This window comes from Carya illinoinensis, chromosome 6, assembly GCF_018687715.1.
Source record: "Carya illinoinensis cultivar Pawnee chromosome 6, C.illinoinensisPawnee_v1, whole genome shotgun sequence".
NCBI lineage: Eukaryota > Viridiplantae > Streptophyta > Magnoliopsida > Fagales > Juglandaceae > Carya > Carya illinoinensis.
The window spans coordinates 25,474,427-25,492,286 of NC_056757.1; the positions used below are offsets into that span (position 1 = coordinate 25,474,427).

Genomic DNA, 17,860 nt, shown 5'->3' on the forward strand with positions numbered 1-17,860 from the left:
TGTAGTCTACAATATGTAATATCATCGGAGGAAGAGTTTTGTTATATACAAGTATAGTAGCGTACTAATCTGTGTACCAATGCTAATTCATTCATACTTAAAATTTAAATTAATACTGTTTTCAATAAAATCTACTTTTTAACCAATCACATCACATTGGTGTACAATTGTGCTTGCAACTATATTTTTCCTTGGAGGAATAACAGGAGACGAGAGAAAGTGTATCGAGGCAAAAAAAACTATCAAAGACCCTAAGAGCTGCTACAGAGTCAAAAGTCAATGTAAGATTGGCCAGGGTTGAGAAACACTGTCAACCTATCTCATCTCATCATTACAATTTTCACAAATTTTCACATAAAATACAATAAATAATTCTACATTTTCAAATCTTAAAACAATAATAATATTAAAAAATAATATTCTATCAATATTTTATTCAACTTTCAACTTTTATCTAAAATCATCCCATCTCATTTCATTATCCAAACCACATCTTATAATTCCTAGTCTATCTTTAAAAGACTTCTCAAGGTCCTAGCACTGATTTAGCAATGGGCATCCAAACTCAATGAAAGAAACAGATTCTAAAACGCCATAACAGATTATACCATGTATGTCATTCCAACGCGAATGACATTCAGGTGAGGTACTCTCATGTTTGCAGCACCTGCTCTGCAATTCCTCCTCAAAAATGCATAGAAGTAATTTATTACCAGTTTCTTAAGGAAAAATGAGTTTTTCTTTGCCCTTACTTCACCATGTGCAAGCATATAAGTAAATCCAGAATCCATTGCCTCTCGAAGAGCTGAAAGCTCATACTCTAGACTTGGGTCTTCATCCAGTGACACGTCACTAGATGGCAAAGCAGAGACAGCTTCTTCTGAGGTTACAGTACCTGCTTCTTCCGAGGTAACAGTATCTGCTTCTCCCAGTATTCGATCACGCATCAATGGAATCCTAAGATCATCATTCCCATCCCCACCTGGGGCTCCAGAATCCCTCGACCTCACTGAAACACTATCAAACTCCAATTCGTTCAAATTCATCTCCAACGCAAGATCTTGAGCCTCTCTTCTCAAGAACTTCACAAGGCTCTCAACCAAAAGTTGCTCAAATGCATGATGATCTTCCTTCTGGACATCTTTGTAACCATATCGAGCAACACAGCGGAACATATGGTAGTCTTTTGGGCAAACTCTTCGAAACAGAAACCTTTCCTCTTGAGGAACCACTGGAACTGGGACATACTTAATGCAAACAAACACTACTGTAGAGTGGATAGCTGGAAGGCCCAGTAAGAACTGCCCAAAGATGGAGGGAATGCCTTGGACAAGCTCGTTGTATAGCAATCCAATTCCTGGGACTCGTACAGTCCCAAGCGTTGAGCCAAGTTCAAGCATGAAGTCTGTGGATATTTTCCCCTTGACTTCACTCTGGTACTTCAATACACTGCCGTAGTTCCAGGTGTACATCACAGAGAGGAAGCAAATAGCAAAAGCAAGGGGAAGCCAACCACCCTCTTTTGTTTTAAATAGTGCAGCTGACAAGTAGATGAGCTCTACTGATCCAAAAACAAGTGGGAAGCACAAAACCAATAACAGGTTGGTCTGCCAGATTAGAAGCATTACAAGTGTCACCAAGGTGGTGCTCACAATCATGACACCAACTTCAGCTATGCCTGCAAGAACAAACTGAATTTCATTAGCAGAAATTAACACTAAACCATTAGTGTTGGTATGTAAACTCACTTCTCATTCAGTTAATAAAAATGAACATCCATGGCCCTGCTAAATAGCACATAAAAAACTTTGGGGTTGAAGTAATTACTTGTCGCCATCAGCAAAATGGTAAAAAAATTCCAGGACGTTTGGGAAAAGATAGTAGGAATTACATTTGTTGATGAAGCACATCATGGGTAGAGTGAAAAGATAAGCATATGCTGTGATCACTTCAATACTTGATGACCACCAGAATTTTCAACACAATACACGGCTTATTTTTATAAGATAACCAACCAATAAACATTAAGATAGTATTTTCCTAAAAGACACTTCCAAGAAGAAGTACAGGAGGAAGATACTTAACCATATGCATTGGCAATATCTGTGGTGCTCTGAAAGATGGCAACTACAGCTATACACATGATCATTAAAAACCAATTCATTACGGGGATGTAAATTCGACCCATTTGCCGTCTTGAGGTGTGAATAATCTTCAGCCTTGGGAAGCATCCAAGAGCCATAGACTGCTTCACACATGAAAAGGTAGCAGATATCATTGCTTGGCTGGCAATCATGGCAGCAAGGGTTGCTATCACGAAAACTGGCCAGAATAAAGCATCTGTTTGTTCACAAGATCCGGGAACAGGAAGTGTCAATATGAGTGCTTAATCTAAACACATTTCTCCTGAGTATAACATGAAATATTGGGTTTGTTCAACATATGTAAGCAGCCACATCAATAAAAGGTTTTACCTGGCACAGAGTCATAGAATATTCTTTCTGCAGAATTTGGGTATTTCATCAGATAAGCAGCTTGGCCCATGTAAGCAAGTAGAAGACAGGGAAATACCACACAAGTAAAGGCGATCTGGATAAATAGTATGGATTATTTATAAGGAGCCTCTTGTAAAGCAAATACATGAATTTATTCTCCAAGGAAAAAATGATTTAATGTAGTGCAGAAATAAACCTGTATGGCACGTACAGAGAAGTGACCTAAATCAGCAAACATTGCTTCTGCACCTGCAGCAACAACAAATGAATTGGCCAAACTAGTGGAAAGGGTAAACTGGGTCAGAAAGTTCAAAGGGAAATTAAAAAGAGTACTCTTAAACAAAATTAACTTGTCACCCTTGGATAAATATATCCTCTTCCAACCAGCCAATTGACATTCAATCTTCTCAATCATCCCATCCAAAATAGACTTGGCCTTGAAAGAGGCACCAATAGGCCAAGGTACTTCATGAGTAAAGAGGGTACCTAGCATCCCAATATGCTAGCCATACCATCCACATTAGAAACATCACCCACAAGAACCAACTCTGATTTGGCCAAACTCACTTTCTACCCAGAAAGAACTTCAAAGCTTAACAAGAATGGTTAATTAGCTATCTTTGTACTCTGTTATTCAAGTGAGAGTTCTTTTCAATAAGTAAATTTATTTATTCAAGGGCAAGCTACTAAGTTAGATTGAGACAACTCATTTCAAATCACTAACTTGGCTTGATTCGATTCAAGTCAACCTGACTTGATCTGACAATATTCTGTTTAACTCAATTCAATTTGGAAAACTGTACATCAACTCAGGCCCAGTTCAAAGCAGTTCTTATTAAGGGGAAGGGGGTGTTACATATATATCCTAGGTCTATGAAGCGCATTAGTTTATCTTAACCAAAGCATGCACATTGACCTATTATTAAAACTTGTTGTTTCAATACTTGGGCTATAGATGATCTTAAGCAACCAAATGACAAACTCCAAGGGACTGGTTTGGGGAGTGAGATGAGATCAGAAATTTGTGAATAGTAGTAAGATAGTTTGGGATAGTAGTGAGATAGTTTGAGTTGAGTATTTTTTGGGTTTTGGAAAAGGAGAGAGAAAAAGTTGAATAAAAAATATTATAAAATTAAAATATTGTAAGAACATAGTTTTATAATATTATTTTTATTTAGGGATTTGAAAAAGTTGGAATTGTTTTTTATTTTTTATTTGAAAGTTTGAAAAAGTTGTAATGATTAGTTTAAAAATTTTGTATTTGAATTATGTTTGGGAATAAGATGGGATGAGATGAAATGAGATCATATGAAAAAAAATTTATGTCAACATCAACAACTAATGCACACACATGCACACACATCCTTTCTCTCCGTACTACATGCACACACACATCCTTCCCTCCGGCGCCCCTCGCCGGAGTTGATCTCCTCCCTCCTCTTTGACTTCTCTTTCCTTTCCTCAAATTTCTCCCTTCTCTTCCTTTCTTTCTTTCCGTTTTTTTGCTTTCTTATTAATGATGGTTGAGGCTAGGCGTTTCACGATTGAATCAAAAACTTTCTTCTTCACTAAGGTGGGTGCCAACCTCTTTCGCATTACCGAAAGAAACAGACGTATGGCCTTATTTTTGCTCCTTAACGGTGCGACAGTTGCATGGGTGGTTAGAATGGTGGGTGAAGCCATGGATTCTCGTCGGCGTGAAGGCTTTTTCAGAAGGTTTAGGATAGGTAACGGGGTCTTCATTATACAACTTCTCAAAAACTCAAGGGGATGTTATTTATTGTTGGAGGAGTTTAACAACGAAAGAAGGAAGGGCTCGCTGATCATACCCGAGGGAGATAAGGGCAGTGGATGGGATGGTTTTGCTTACCACCTTAAGAAGGTGGCTGAGTCTGCAGTGGCCGAGCCTTTAAAACGCCAGAAGATGGTGGCGCAGATGGAGGGTGGGTTGCGCAAGGGAGGGAATGCTGGTGGCTCAAGTATGGAACCAAGCACTTCGGCAACCTATGCCTCGGTCTTGGCCGGCTCTTCGCCAGAACGGGAAATTTCATCATACCCAGCGGTCAATGGAGGGGCTACCCAGCGGTCAGTGGGGGACGTTGAAGGCATTCTATGGGGTGTCAGAGCTTCACTTTCAGGAGTTCTAGAAGATGTGTCCTTTTTGATGAAAAAGGTAGACCTGGGTTTGAGCATGGTGATGGGACACGGTAAGGAGGTTGAACTGGGCAGAAGGTATGGTGCTGAAAAAGACTTGCAAGAAACATCGGGAAGGCAAGTAATTATAAGAGAAGCCGTAGGACAGGGGGAACCTGGCTGCCCTCAATACCAGGCCTCAAGGCCACAATTGCAGGCCGAAAGCCCACGGGTCACAAGCATAGCCCACGAGGCAAGAGGCCTAGCACACGGGATCCTTCACGTGGGCGGGCTAGCTTCAGGTGAGGCAGGCCCTGCCTGTCCTCAGACCTGGGCCACCAGGCCTCTCCCACAGGCCGTAAGCTCACGGAGGCCAAGCAGGCCCACCAGCGGAATCCCTCACGTGGGCCAACTCGTTTCATCTGAGGCAGGCCCTGCCTGTCCTCAGACCCAGGCCTCAGGGCCTCTTTCTCGGGCCGTAAGCCCACGGGCATCGGGCAGGCCCTCCAAAGCCTTAGACCCGCTTCCCTCAGACGGGTCGGCTCTCCAGGGCTCGGTAAACGTTTCTCCACCGGCGGCACCTAAGACCGACAACCCACCGTCGCAGAATGTCCCGCTGGTCTCCGGCGAACCCTCCGACGGCGGTACGGAGAACACGGAAGCAGCCGAGCGTTTTTCCCCACAGTTTCCACCGGAGAATACACACGGGCTGCCTGGGAATGACGCCTCAGTGCCCACCTCCATCTCGCGGCAGCCACAGAACAGGCCGAGAGCCTACGATGGAGCTGAGTGTGGCACTCTGGACCAGTTTCAGATCGTGGAAAGCAGTTTCAACGGGGATGGGTTTTCGTCTGCACCTGGCCTAGACACGGGAGTGATTCCCGAAACCCTCTTTCTCTCTAAAGGTCTCTCTGAGACCTTGACCAAGGTATTATGCACAATGGATGATGAGGTAGACGCCTCTCTCTTGGGTGGGAGGTCTTCAGACGAAGGATCCCTCTGTGGGTCAGATTTACAGTTAGCTTGTAAAGAGTTAGGGGATGGCTCTTTGTCCGCTGTACCATATGAACCCGAGGAAGTACCTAGCCCTCTTTGCTCACTGCCACCAGAAGATTGTTCAACTGAGTCACTGCCATTGCCACCAGACTGGGTCATACAGAAGGTGAATGAGATGCGGCATTGCTTGGGTATATCTTGCGAAGGCTTTGAGGACCAGTTGCAAGCTTTACTCATCGCCATGAGAGAGGGTCAGCCTGCTTTGGCTAAATCTGTTGTGAAGAAAGATAGGGAACTTAAAAGGCTGACTTGTTCCATAAACTATGATGCAAGGGAGGGCAGCACGAGCAGGGGACGACTTAAAGATAGGGCGAATCTTGGTGATCCATGAAGCCAAAGATTCTAGCCTGGAATGTTCGGGGCTTGAATGACCCAAAAAAACGCCTCACTATCAAGAACTTATTACGGGAATGGAAGGCAGATGTTATTTGTTTTCAGGAAACGAAACTAAAATATGTCGATAGAAACATCGTTAGAAGCTTGTGGCATTGTCCGTATGCAGGATGGACCACTCTTGCCTCTAAGGGTGCTTCTGGGGGTATTCTGGTGTTATGGGACAAAAGAGCAATTAATCTTGTAGATGAATGTGTTGGGGAATTTTCTATAGCTTGCTCTTTCTCTAATGTGGATGATGGATTTTGTTGGGGCTTTGCAGGTGTCTATGGGCCTAACTATGATAGTAGCAGGAAATTTCTTTGGGATGAGATAGCTGGCCTTTGCAGTTGGTGGGATATACCGTGGTGTATAGGGGGCGATTTCAACATCACTCGGTTTCCTAGTGAGCGGTCCGGGGTTCCTAGCTCGGATTCAGCCATGGCAGATTTCTCCAAGCTTTTGTTTGATCTAGACTTGGTGGATCTCCCCTTGGCAGGGGGAGATTTTACCTGGTCCAATGGAAGGGCATAGTCGCGTTTGGACAGATTTGTCGTTTCTTCCTCTTGGGAAACCCACTTTCCCACTCTATGTCAAAAACGGCTTCCCCGACTTTGCTCAGATCATTTTCCCCTTCTACTAGACTGCGGGGGTATTCAAGAGGGACGCAGATACTTTAAGTTCGAGAACATGTGGTTAAAGACGGAAGGGTTCGTTGAGAAAGTCAGCGCATGGTGGGCATCTTACCAGCTCACAGGCACTCCTAGTTTCATACTAGCTGGGAAACTAAAAGCTTTGAAATATGATCTAAAAAAATGGAACCTGGAAGTCTTTGGGAACATCAACGACCAGCGGAACAAACTCTTCATGGAACTACAACATTTTGATGAAAAAGAAGTAGAAGGGACTTTATCAGAAGATGATAGGGCAAGAAGAGTGACGGTTGTTGCTGATTTGGAAAAAGTTACTGCTATGGAGGAGATTATGTGGAGACAAAAATCACGGGCCCTTTGGCTGAAGGAAGGGGATAGGAGCACAAAGTTCTTTCATAGAATTGCCAATTCCCATCGAAGAACTAATGCTATAGAGGTTCTTCATGCGGATGGAAGCGTTTTAATGGGTAGAGATGTCATCAAGGAGCATATTGTCCAGTTTTATGAGAAGCTTTTGACGGAGCAATACTCTTGGAGGCCCAAGGTTGACGAACTAGACTTTGATTCCATTGATCACTCAAGCGCGGCTTGGTTGGAGAGGCCTTTTGATGAAATCGAGGTTCTTGGAGTGTTGAAAGGTATGAATAAAGACAAAGCCCCGGGACCTGATGGTTTTCCAATGGCTTTCTTTTATGCTTGTTGGGACATTGTCAAGGAGGATATTATGAAGGTCTTTATCGAATTTCACGCCCTCACGAAATTCGAGAAGAGCCTCAATGCCTCTTTCATCGCCCTCATTCCCAAGAGGGCAAGGTCGGTGGAAGTGAATGATTTCCGTCCCATAAGTTTGATAAGTGGGGTCTATAAGATCATTTCCAAAGTTCTAGCGAAGAGGTTGAGCGAAGTACTGGGAAAGATCATCTTGAAGTCCCAAAACGCTTTTGTGAAAGGAAGACAAATTCTTGACTCAGCCCTTATCGCCAATGAGTGCCTAGAGAGTAGAATCCGATCCGGCATTCCAGGTATCTTATGTAAACTAGACATGGAAAAGGCTTTTGATCACGTGCATTGGGATTTTTTGTTGTATATTCTTGGTAGGTACGGTTTTGGGACACGTTGGTGCCAGTGGATTAAGCACTGTATTACAACAGCCAGATTCTCCGTTTTGGTCAATGGCACTCCTGAAGGATTTTTCAACAGTTCTCGGGGCTTGAGACAAGGGGACCCTCTCTCCCCACTTTTATTTATCCTTGTCATGGATGTGCTAAGTAGAATGCTGAGAAGGGCGGTGGAGGGGGGTTTTCTCTCAGGTTTCACGGTGGGCGGTTCCACACATGGCAGCTTAACCGTCTCCCACCTTCTCTTCGCTGACGATACTTTGATTTTTTGTGACCCAGACCAGGAACAGTTCCGCTCCTTACGGGCACTTCTTCTCTGCTTTGAAGCTGTATCAGGCCTTAAGGTGAATTTATCCAAGTCAGAAGTAGTCCCTGTGGGCACAGTCGACAACCTAGGTACGGTGGCAGCCATCCTGGGTTGCAAGGTCTCATCCTTGCCTATGAAGTATCTTGGACTCCCCTTGGGGGCCCCTCATAAAACTAAGTCTATGTGGGAAGGGATCATTGAGAAGTTTGAAGGAAAACTGGCAGGGTGGAAGAGAATCTACTTGTCTAAAGGGGGGAGAATCACTCTTATTAAAAGTACGTTTTCTAACCTTCCAACGTACTTTCTCTCTCTATTCCCAGTGCCAGCAGGAGTGGCGAATAGACTAGAGAAGATTTGCCGGGATTTCTTATGGGGAGGTTTAGAGGATACAAGGAAATTCCACTTGATCAAATGGAATACAGTATGCACCCCTCTGTCCTGTGGTGGCTTGGGCATAAGGAATTTGAGAACTTTTAACAAGGCTCTTCTTGGTAAATGGTTATGGCGGTATCATCTTGAGGGAGACGCTTTATGGAAAAATATCTTAGAATGCAAATATGGAAGTGAGTGGGGTGGCTGGTGCACAAAGGAAGTAAGAGGAGCCTATGGTGTGGGAGTTTGGAAATTTATCCGGAGTGGATGGGACGGTTTTCGGGGCCATTGTAGGTTTGTGGTGGGAAGGGGCACACAAATTAGATTTTGGCATGACATTTGGTGTGGTGATGTTGCCCTAAAAAATGCTTTCCCTTCCATTTATAGGATAGCTTCTGATCAGAATTCCTCAGTGGCTGAAAATATGTGTCTTACCGATGGTTCTGTACTTTGGTCTGTGAGATTCACTAGAGCAGCACAAGATTGGGAGGTGGGCGCTATCACTGACTTCTATAGTGCACTACATGATTTGAAGATCAGGGCTGGAGGGGAAGACAGATTATTATGGACATGCACAGGGAATAAGAAATTTTCAGTCCGTTCGTACTACAAGTCTTTGACGAATCACTCCCCCAACGCCTTCCCTTGGAAGAGCATTTGGAGAAGCAAGGTTCCCCTCAAGGTTGCTTTCTTTGGGTGGGTGGCGTCTCATGGTAAAATCCTAACCATAGACCAGCTAAGAAAGCGTGGACTCGTCATAATGGATTGGTGTTTCATGTGCAAACACAACGCTGAATCAGTGGACCACCTTCTCCTTCATTGTGACACAGTAAATGTTTTATGGTATGAGATTTTCTTGAGGCTTGGCATTGCTTGGGCCATGCCACAGAGGGTGATCGATTTACTGTCTTGCTGGCAAGGGCTAAGAGGGAATCGCCAGATTGCAGCGGTATGGAAGATGGTACCTTTGTGCTTAATGTGGTGCACATGGACCGAAAGAAATAGCCGCTGTTTTGAGAACAAGGAGCGCTCTCCTGATGCTTTTCGAGCTTTTTTCTTTCACACTCTACTCCTTTGGGCAACTACTATAGTTTTAAATGGAACGAGTCTTAGTGACTTTTCCGCCACTATCCGTAGCACTTAGTTTGTAACTAGGCTTTTTTCTTGTATACTCCCTGTGTACTCGGGCTTGGCCTATTTACGTGGATCAATAAAATTTATTTACCTATCAAAAAAAAACATCAACAACTAGTTGCAAGTCTTAATTATCTCATCACCCTGTTAGATAATATCATATATAGCTAGGATACGTTTACAGTAAGCATATTCTTAAAATGAGGAATATTTCTCTTGAAAACGAAGTTATAGCTATTCCTATGCTAATTGCCTCACACAACTTTGGGGGTGGTCCAACCACTCCCGATGTCATTGGGGGTGGCAAATACTACACTTGATGATTGATTATCTGATCCCAATGGTGGCTGGGGTGGTTGGACCATCGCTGGAACAAAATTCCAAGGGTGGTGCGACCACCTTGGATGTTGAATTTTTTAAACTTTAAGGTGAGGAAATAAAAAGGGTGGTTGTTTTGGAAAACGTTTTTGGAGCTCGGTCTAGATAATCAAGTGGTTAGAAGGATGACTAGAGACAAAGCACTAGGTCTAGATGGTTTTACTATGGTGTTTTTTTAGCCTTGTTGGGAGGTGGTTAAGGAGGATATAATGAGGGTCTTCCGGGAGTTTTTCTCTTCGGGAAAAGTTCAGAAGAGCCTTAATGCTACATTCACTACACTCATCCCCAAGAAAGTGGGTGTGCCAAATGTGAAGGATTTTCACCCTATTAGGCTTCTGAACAGGGTGTATAAGATCATCTCAAAAGTCCTTGCTAATAGGATGAGCATGGTTATGGAAGGAATAATTTCTAAGCTACAAAATGCATTTGTTAGAGGTAGACATACACTAGATTCGATCCTAATTTCTAATGAATGATTGGATAGCAGAATTAAATCAGGAGTACTGGGTATTATGTGTAAATTAGACAAGGAGACAGCCTATAATTATGTTAACTAGGATTTCTTACATTACTTGCTTGGGCGATGTGGTGTTGGGGAGAGATGAAGGTTGTGGATCATATATTGTGTATCAACCTTGCAGTTCTTGGTATTGGTGAAAGGTGATTCTTCAGCATCTCCCGGGGGTAGAGAGGAGGCAACCCACTACCCCTTCTACTACTTGTCGTTGTCATGGAGGCTCTTAGCAGAATGGTGTCGGCTTTAGTTGTGGGTGGTTTTTTCTTAGGTTTTTCAGTGGGGATACTAACCAAGGCAATATCAAAATTTCTCATAATCTATTTGTAGAGGATACATTGTTATTCTGCGAAGCAGACCAAGGTCACATTCAATCCTTAAGGGCTATTCTTCTTTGCTTCGAAGTTGTTTCTGGATTGAAAGTAAATCTTCCTAAATCTGGGCTGGTCGCGATCAGAAATGTTGGCAACATAAGGGGTCTGGCTCGTACATTGGACTGTAAGGTATCTTCATTGCCTATTAAGTGCCTTGTCTCCCTCTTGGAGCATCTTCCAAGGCCAAAACTATTTGGGATGAGATGTTGGAGAAGATTGAGCTAGGCTGGAAGGGTGGAAGAGGATATATCTGTCAAAAAGGGGTAAGATTACCGTAATAAAGAGCACACTTTCTAGAGTAATGTTCCTAATCATCCTAATTCTCATCTTCTCATCATTCCATGATGTGGTATTAGATGATTGAAGACTATTTCTTATATTTCACTTGTGAACCTATTATCTAATGCCACATCATAGGATGATAAGAAAAGGAATGATGAATAGCTCAATCTTTTACAGTGGATCATGTACTCCTCCATTGTTAGTTTGCTAGGCCTTTTGGAATTATTTTTTCAGGAGAGTTGATTAGCATGGATTATGCTAGGGAAGGTGGTTGATCTTCTAGCTAGTTAGAGAGGTCTTAAGGGTAACCCCAGGTTGCAGATTTGAGGAAGATGGTACCCATTTGTTCACTGTGGTGCATTTGGAGGGAAAGAAGTGATTCAAACTTTGAGGATTGAGAGTGCTTTTTGGAAGAGCTTAAAAGTTTCTCCTTTAAGACTTTATTTATGTGGGCCATAGCTATAGATTTTAATGGTCCTACTTTGCATGATTTCTGTGTATCTATCTCTAGATCCTAATTAGGTGTATTCTCTTGTATACTACTTGTGTACTTGGGCAAATGCCTGTTTGAAAAACAAATTAGAGCTGGGATATTTTTGGAAATTGTGATTAAATCCTAGAAAAATATCATGGATTGTCACCAAAAAAAAGAAAATAAAAATAAAAATTAAGGGAATGAGCATTTCTATTCCTATAGGTATGAGAATGCTCATTTCGCATACCAAACATACCCTTAGTGTAGCAAGCAGTTTCTTAGAAGCTCCTGGGAAAGATCTTGTTCTCTCACTATCTTAGACTATTGTATAAGTTTGGGCACTTTAAGTGGAAGGCTTTACCAGTACTGATTGGGCAGGTTTTACATTAGATAGCCCATCAAGTACTGGATCTTGTATTTTTTTTCAGGATCTAGTTTGGTCATATGGAAGAAAACGAAACAGGTGGTGGTAATAGGTTCTAATGTAAAAGCTGAGTTCAAGACAATGGCTCACACCTATCTCAGATATTTTGTGATAACTAAGCTGCCCTTATAACATCCAATTGTCTTTTATAAAGGAATAAGCATATGTGATAGAATATTTAATAAGATATCATTACACTATTTGTTTTCTGATATGTGAGATATCATTATACTATTTGTAAAGTACAAACATCAACTCGCAGGCATCTTCCCAAGTTAGGATTATACAACCCATATTCTTCAGCTTGCAGGAAAGTGCTAGATGTCATGGTATTCTTCTCGTAATGTATACCACGTAAGGGTGTGCTAATCTATTGTATTACTCTTTCCAATATATATTATTAAATTGTTTGGGGTGGAGTGAATGAATCTCTTCATCCACCATTCTCCCCCAACTTCTTTCTTTATCTTCTTAGTCAACCCTAACTTTAACAAACCCTGAGATTTTATGGAATGAAATGTCTTTAGGTTTTCCGTTTCAAAATATCACTTTTTATAAGTACTTCAGGTGAAATGCATATATGTAAAAGAAAGTGGAATCTGATGAGGTTAGGATATGTCAGAAACAGTAGTAGGGGCTTATCTCTTAGGATTTGACTAGCTCTATCTACCTGCAGATTTTGGCACAGATATCTACCAATGGTTCTTATCTCTAAGCAACAAGAGTAGGGTCTTAAACATTTAATCTCAAAAAAGTTGCCAGTCTACCTGCAGATATTTTGGTTGAGACATACCTGTAATGCATAGAACACAACCACCAAGAGCTGACCATGCATCTTTGCTGTTCCTCTTGAAGAACAAATAGATATAAGCTGGGTTGAATGCCCTTAGAACGCTAATATCATGCTTCACTAGATTGTAAAGTCCTATGGATCCCAAAGAGAAGAACCACAAAGCAAGTACAGGAGAAAACATGAAACCAACTTTACCAGTCCCAAATTGCTGTATGCTGAACAACCCCACAAGGATCATGATCGAAACAATAACTACAGCACCTGTAAATGAAACCAATCAGATTATAGGCTATCATGTGAAAAAATGATAACATTGGTTGTCACACACATCTTTACACAACAGCTATTAAAATAGAAAACACATTAACTACACAGAAATGAAATTTCAAAGACATCAATCTTGACGTCATGCTGCTCAAGGAAAAATTTCCAAAGATAAATCTCTACATACAAAATGTTGCTTTACAATGTCCTTTAATATTGATAAAAGGAAAGAATAGAAACTGGTAATCTCAGAACAGCATCCATATTGACCAATTATAATCAGCTCTCATGTCTTTTGTAAGAAATTGATTATCCTAAAATTAAAACAAAAAGAAAGATACCCACTTGTTCCAAATCCTTGAATTTCACCATTCAGACCACTTACAGCAGAAGTCACTGAAACAAGAAAAATAACTCCACTTTAGCACAAAACCAGACAGCAAATGTACTGTATCAAAAGTGATGGTGTATATCATTGCAATTCCAGGTGTGTAGCATAAGGAAATTTCTTTCTTTTTGACAAGCAAGTTAAGTGTTATTACTTATCAAAAGAGGTGTTTCCCGAGTACATGATGTATACATGAAATACACCGAACCAGAAAGACAAGAAAGAGCAAAAGAGTCTTGGAAAGTAGAGAAGAAAAAGCGGTCTTTCCTTTATCTCCAAATACACCACAACAAACAAGATGGGACTATCTTCACAATCCTGTAATGACTCGGGGGAAGTCCAATTCACATACGAACTTACACTAAAAAAGACTAGTCAATATAAGAATTGGAATAGGACCCCTAAGAATATCATAAACTGCAATAGCTCTACCTCTTCATTTATTTTATTTATTTACCAGTTTCACATTTCTTACCCAACAAAACATATTGTACTATTGGGAAACCACAAAAATTAGTCCATAAGTTGAAACTGGTGGTGGTAAATTTTGTAAAATTGAAACAAGTTCTTAACTTGGCATTTTTTTTATTATGGGATTAGTGTATACATGATTCCATAAAAGGCTAAAACAGCATATAAACAAGAACCAGTAAAAGATTTAACTAGTTTTTGTTTGAGTCTTGTATTCTCCCTGTTTACTTGGGCTATGCCTATTACTTGGTTGAATAAAATTTCCTTTTACTCAAATAAACAAGAACCACTCCCTCGAAATTACAATATAAAACACTTATTCATTGGATATATCTTACATCGGGTAGCCTATTTCCAACCATGGCATGTCTACAATAGTAGGAGTAAAAGTAATGCTCTTCTTCATCGTAATCTTTGTCATCTCCAGTCACACTTGGTGATGTTGCACATTTCACAAGGGTGTCATTTAAGTGATTGATAGAAGAAATTACTTGAAATGTGACACATAGGATGAAGAGTTGCATTGCTTTTAGGAGTATTAATATTATACTGCCCCCAAACAATTCAGTTACGGGATATATTCGCAAAAATGTACCTGACATTGCTGGGGTAAGAATACCATCTCCTATAATCATGGAAGTTCCCATCAGAACCAACAGCAACAGAAAGGTTTTCAGGGATGATCTGCTTTCCAAACTCTCTTTTATGTGTAGAGCCCTTTCAAACTCTGGAGTGGGTAGTTTGAGGCGAAAATTTGATATATGTTCATCAGCTGCCTGTCGATTAGGCAGCGTGTTAACATTTGCATACCTGCAAATCAGCGAGTATAGAGCAAATGTCCCTCCTACAATTGGAAATTTGGAATCATCATGTCTCAATAATTATATGCTCTACCAGACTGCATCAAGTGAAAGGAGAACTCAAAGTAGAGAATTCTTACCTTCTCCATTATCGTTGGCTTTAAGCACTACAAAAATATATTTTGCTAAAGGAAGAAGAGCAATTGTGTACATCACAAGTGATAAAGCCCCCAAGATGTCAACTTCTGACTTGATGGGCACCTTGCTGAACACATCAGCAAAGACATATAAAGGGCTTGTCCCCAAGTCACCGTAAACCACACCAAGTGTTTGAAATGCTAATGTAATAGTTTGCCAACAGGTTTGATCCTGGTTCATTAAAGAACAGACTTCAGTATGAAAGCAATAGTCCACTACATTGACATGTAAGTTCTTTCATTGCACGATCAATTAAAAGTATTTCTGGCTGCGCATATGCAATCAGTTGTATTTGTGTCTATGTGGAAAATGCATGTCTGTGATTTATAAATACCCTCTCCATGCATGGGATGATTTTCTTTCTAAACCCAGATTTGCAGCATACCACCTGGAACTAATATTCAAAAGTTACCCTTGTCGAAAGCACAGCCATCTACTAAAGGTTTTTCCATTGTTTCCCTTGACAGAACATCATGGACTTCATGAGATGAGCAAATGCAATGCTGCGTTGACTGCTCTAGCCTAAAATTAAAGCCCTTCTCTTATGTTTATATAACTCTCAAGTCTCCAAACAATGACTCTTTGTCAATACACTCTTTTAACAATAAAATGGTATAACAGAAACACCAACATTCAGTGTCATAGTTGCACAACAAAGTAGAGAATTTGAAAACAGGAAGTGTAATAACGATTCTGCAGAATCATCAGAAGGTAACTCACCATGATTATGGAGTTGAAACTTCTAATGGAAGAATAATTACAAAGTGAAGGAAAACAAAAAGCACTGTCATGTTTGAGGACCCAAGAAAACAAAAAAGGATTAGTACACGAAAAGCCAATACTCCCAGAAGTTAGGTCAAGGGAGTCAAGGGAGTCAAAGGAGAAGGTCATCCACATCCTTCAAACAGGTGGTTTATTTTCAGAAGGGTCTCTGAATTCCTATTAGATGATCCATCCCTATACATTAATTTCTAGGCCAGAAAGAAGCTGCGGCAATTTTAAGCAGCTTCACTGGTAGCAGCATGGCATTTTGGTGGCCTACGTTAGGGATGCGGAGTAAATGTTAACGCTATGAATTCAACGGATCTCTGTAGTTTCACTTTACTAGTTCTGTTCGGATTATAAATACTTGTCTTTTTGTAAATAAGAGGGTTGGAGGTTTTGTGGAATGACCCCACAAATTCTTCATCCAAAGTGGAATGTACTATGAATAGTATCTCATATCGATCGTGACAATATATATCAACAGAAGAGGACATGAATGCTATAGCAGAAAATTAAAAAAAAAAAAAACAAGAAGAAGAAAGAACACCACACTAAACTTTAGGACGCTTACCTAGACATTGTTTAGAAAACTTCGGCCCTGTTTCATAAATTCTTAGACCATACTGATGAATTTGAAATTAAGAATCACAAGAAAGTAGAAATTGTATGTTACTTTGGAATTGTGGCCATGAGCACCAGCGATCTCCATGGCTTCACCATCGAAAGAATCAACCCGCTTGGGCCTCTTCAACAGCCTCCTCCTCAAAGATCCATACCCTTGTCTGCCCTCAATTTCATCAAGCACAGGATACGAAGGTAACTCCGCATCCAGCTCAGTACCATCAACCCACCTGGAGTCACTACCACCAGTACTAGCACTACTACCCACCCTCACACTAATCTCCTCAATTCCATCATGTTCGTCCATGTTTCTACAAAACCCACCCCCAAAAACTTCAGCTTTCGCTAAAAAATGAACCACTCTTGGCTTCAAGCGCTTTCTCTTCAGTTGCTAGCAGTTCTCACTCCTCATAACTAGGAAACAGTGAACAAAATTCTGCTGTTTGCTGCAATCCCTGAGTGGTTATTACATGAAAATTGAAATGCGTAACTAAAATTGTTTGCTGGCTCGATTGTTGACTAGCCGTTTAGTCCAACTCTCCCAAAGAACCGAAGTTCTTCTTTACTCGTAATCAGTGCTTGTTTGTTTCCCGTTTTAAACGAAACAATTACGGTTGTTTGGCCACTCTTAAGAAAATGAAAAATTCTGAATATACAACACATGTGATATTTTATCTTTTTATTTTTATTTTCTTTAATAAATATGTAATATAGAAATAATGAGAAGAAGAATTTAATTAATTTAAAAGAAATAAAATAAAAAATATAAATATAAATAAATGTAGTGTATGATATGTAAAAATAGAGTGTTATAATCATAAATAAATTACACAAAAAGAGTTTTAAAAATTGATATAATTTCATATAATCTATTATATTTGTTTTATAATAAAAATAATCTTATAATATGACGAATCATATCAAATTACGTCAGTTTATAAATTTATTTTTGTATAAATTTTTTTTATAGCTAAAATATTTCTTTAGGTGAAATAATGAATAGAAAGGCTCATTCACCCTTTAAATATGCAACCTTAGCTTAACAACACAGCAATACATTTTCGTTGGCAAAGACAGGCTGATTTCTTGTTGCTCAATTATTTCGTCCGTTTCGAAGCGAAAATGGAGTTGCCATCAACTACCTTTGGTTTGAACCAAAGCTTGCACTTCTTAATTTATTAAACCATTCAAAATCTTTATTAATTCTCCGCTAATTTATAAATTTGTACAAATTTCTATTTACTGTTTCATGGTTTTTATAATAAATACTTCTCAAATATTTAAAAATATAATCTAAAAAGTGTTTTTGATTAATAGGAATGTAATGGTATGCTTTTGAATAAAATTTAAGATCGAATCGATATGTACCGGTTTTATATTTTAAAAAATTAACTATAAACTGGTTACTCCCTAAAATGCAAATTTGTAAAAAAAAAAAACCTGTTTATATATATATATATATATAGACATACA

General features: G+C 40.1%; 1 protein-coding gene across 2 annotated transcripts; it reads right to left on the minus strand.

Moving 5' to 3' along the window:
• Positions 1-404: 404 nt before the first annotated feature.
• Positions 405-16,986, minus strand: LOC122313172 (putative potassium transporter 12). Of its 2 annotated transcripts, XM_043127944.1 has the most exons (10): positions 16,440-16,550; positions 16,338-16,364; positions 14,944-15,172; positions 14,599-14,847; positions 13,490-13,540; positions 12,881-13,141; positions 2,692-2,744; positions 2,475-2,589; positions 2,086-2,340; positions 405-1,678 (listed from the first exon to the last, which is right to left on the minus strand). In XM_043127944.1, the coding sequence occupies exons 3-10, from the start codon at positions 15,014-15,016 to the stop codon at positions 603-605; spliced, it is 2,133 nt and encodes a 710-aa protein (XP_042983878.1). In that variant the 5' UTR covers positions 15,017-15,172; positions 16,338-16,364; positions 16,440-16,550; the 3' UTR covers positions 405-602. The 2 variants fall into 2 exon arrangements, with proteins under 2 accessions (XP_042983878.1, XP_042983877.1); XM_043127943.1 differs by lacking the exon at positions 16,338-16,364 and having other exon boundaries at positions 16,440-16,986.
• Positions 16,987-17,860: the final 874 nt, after the last annotated feature.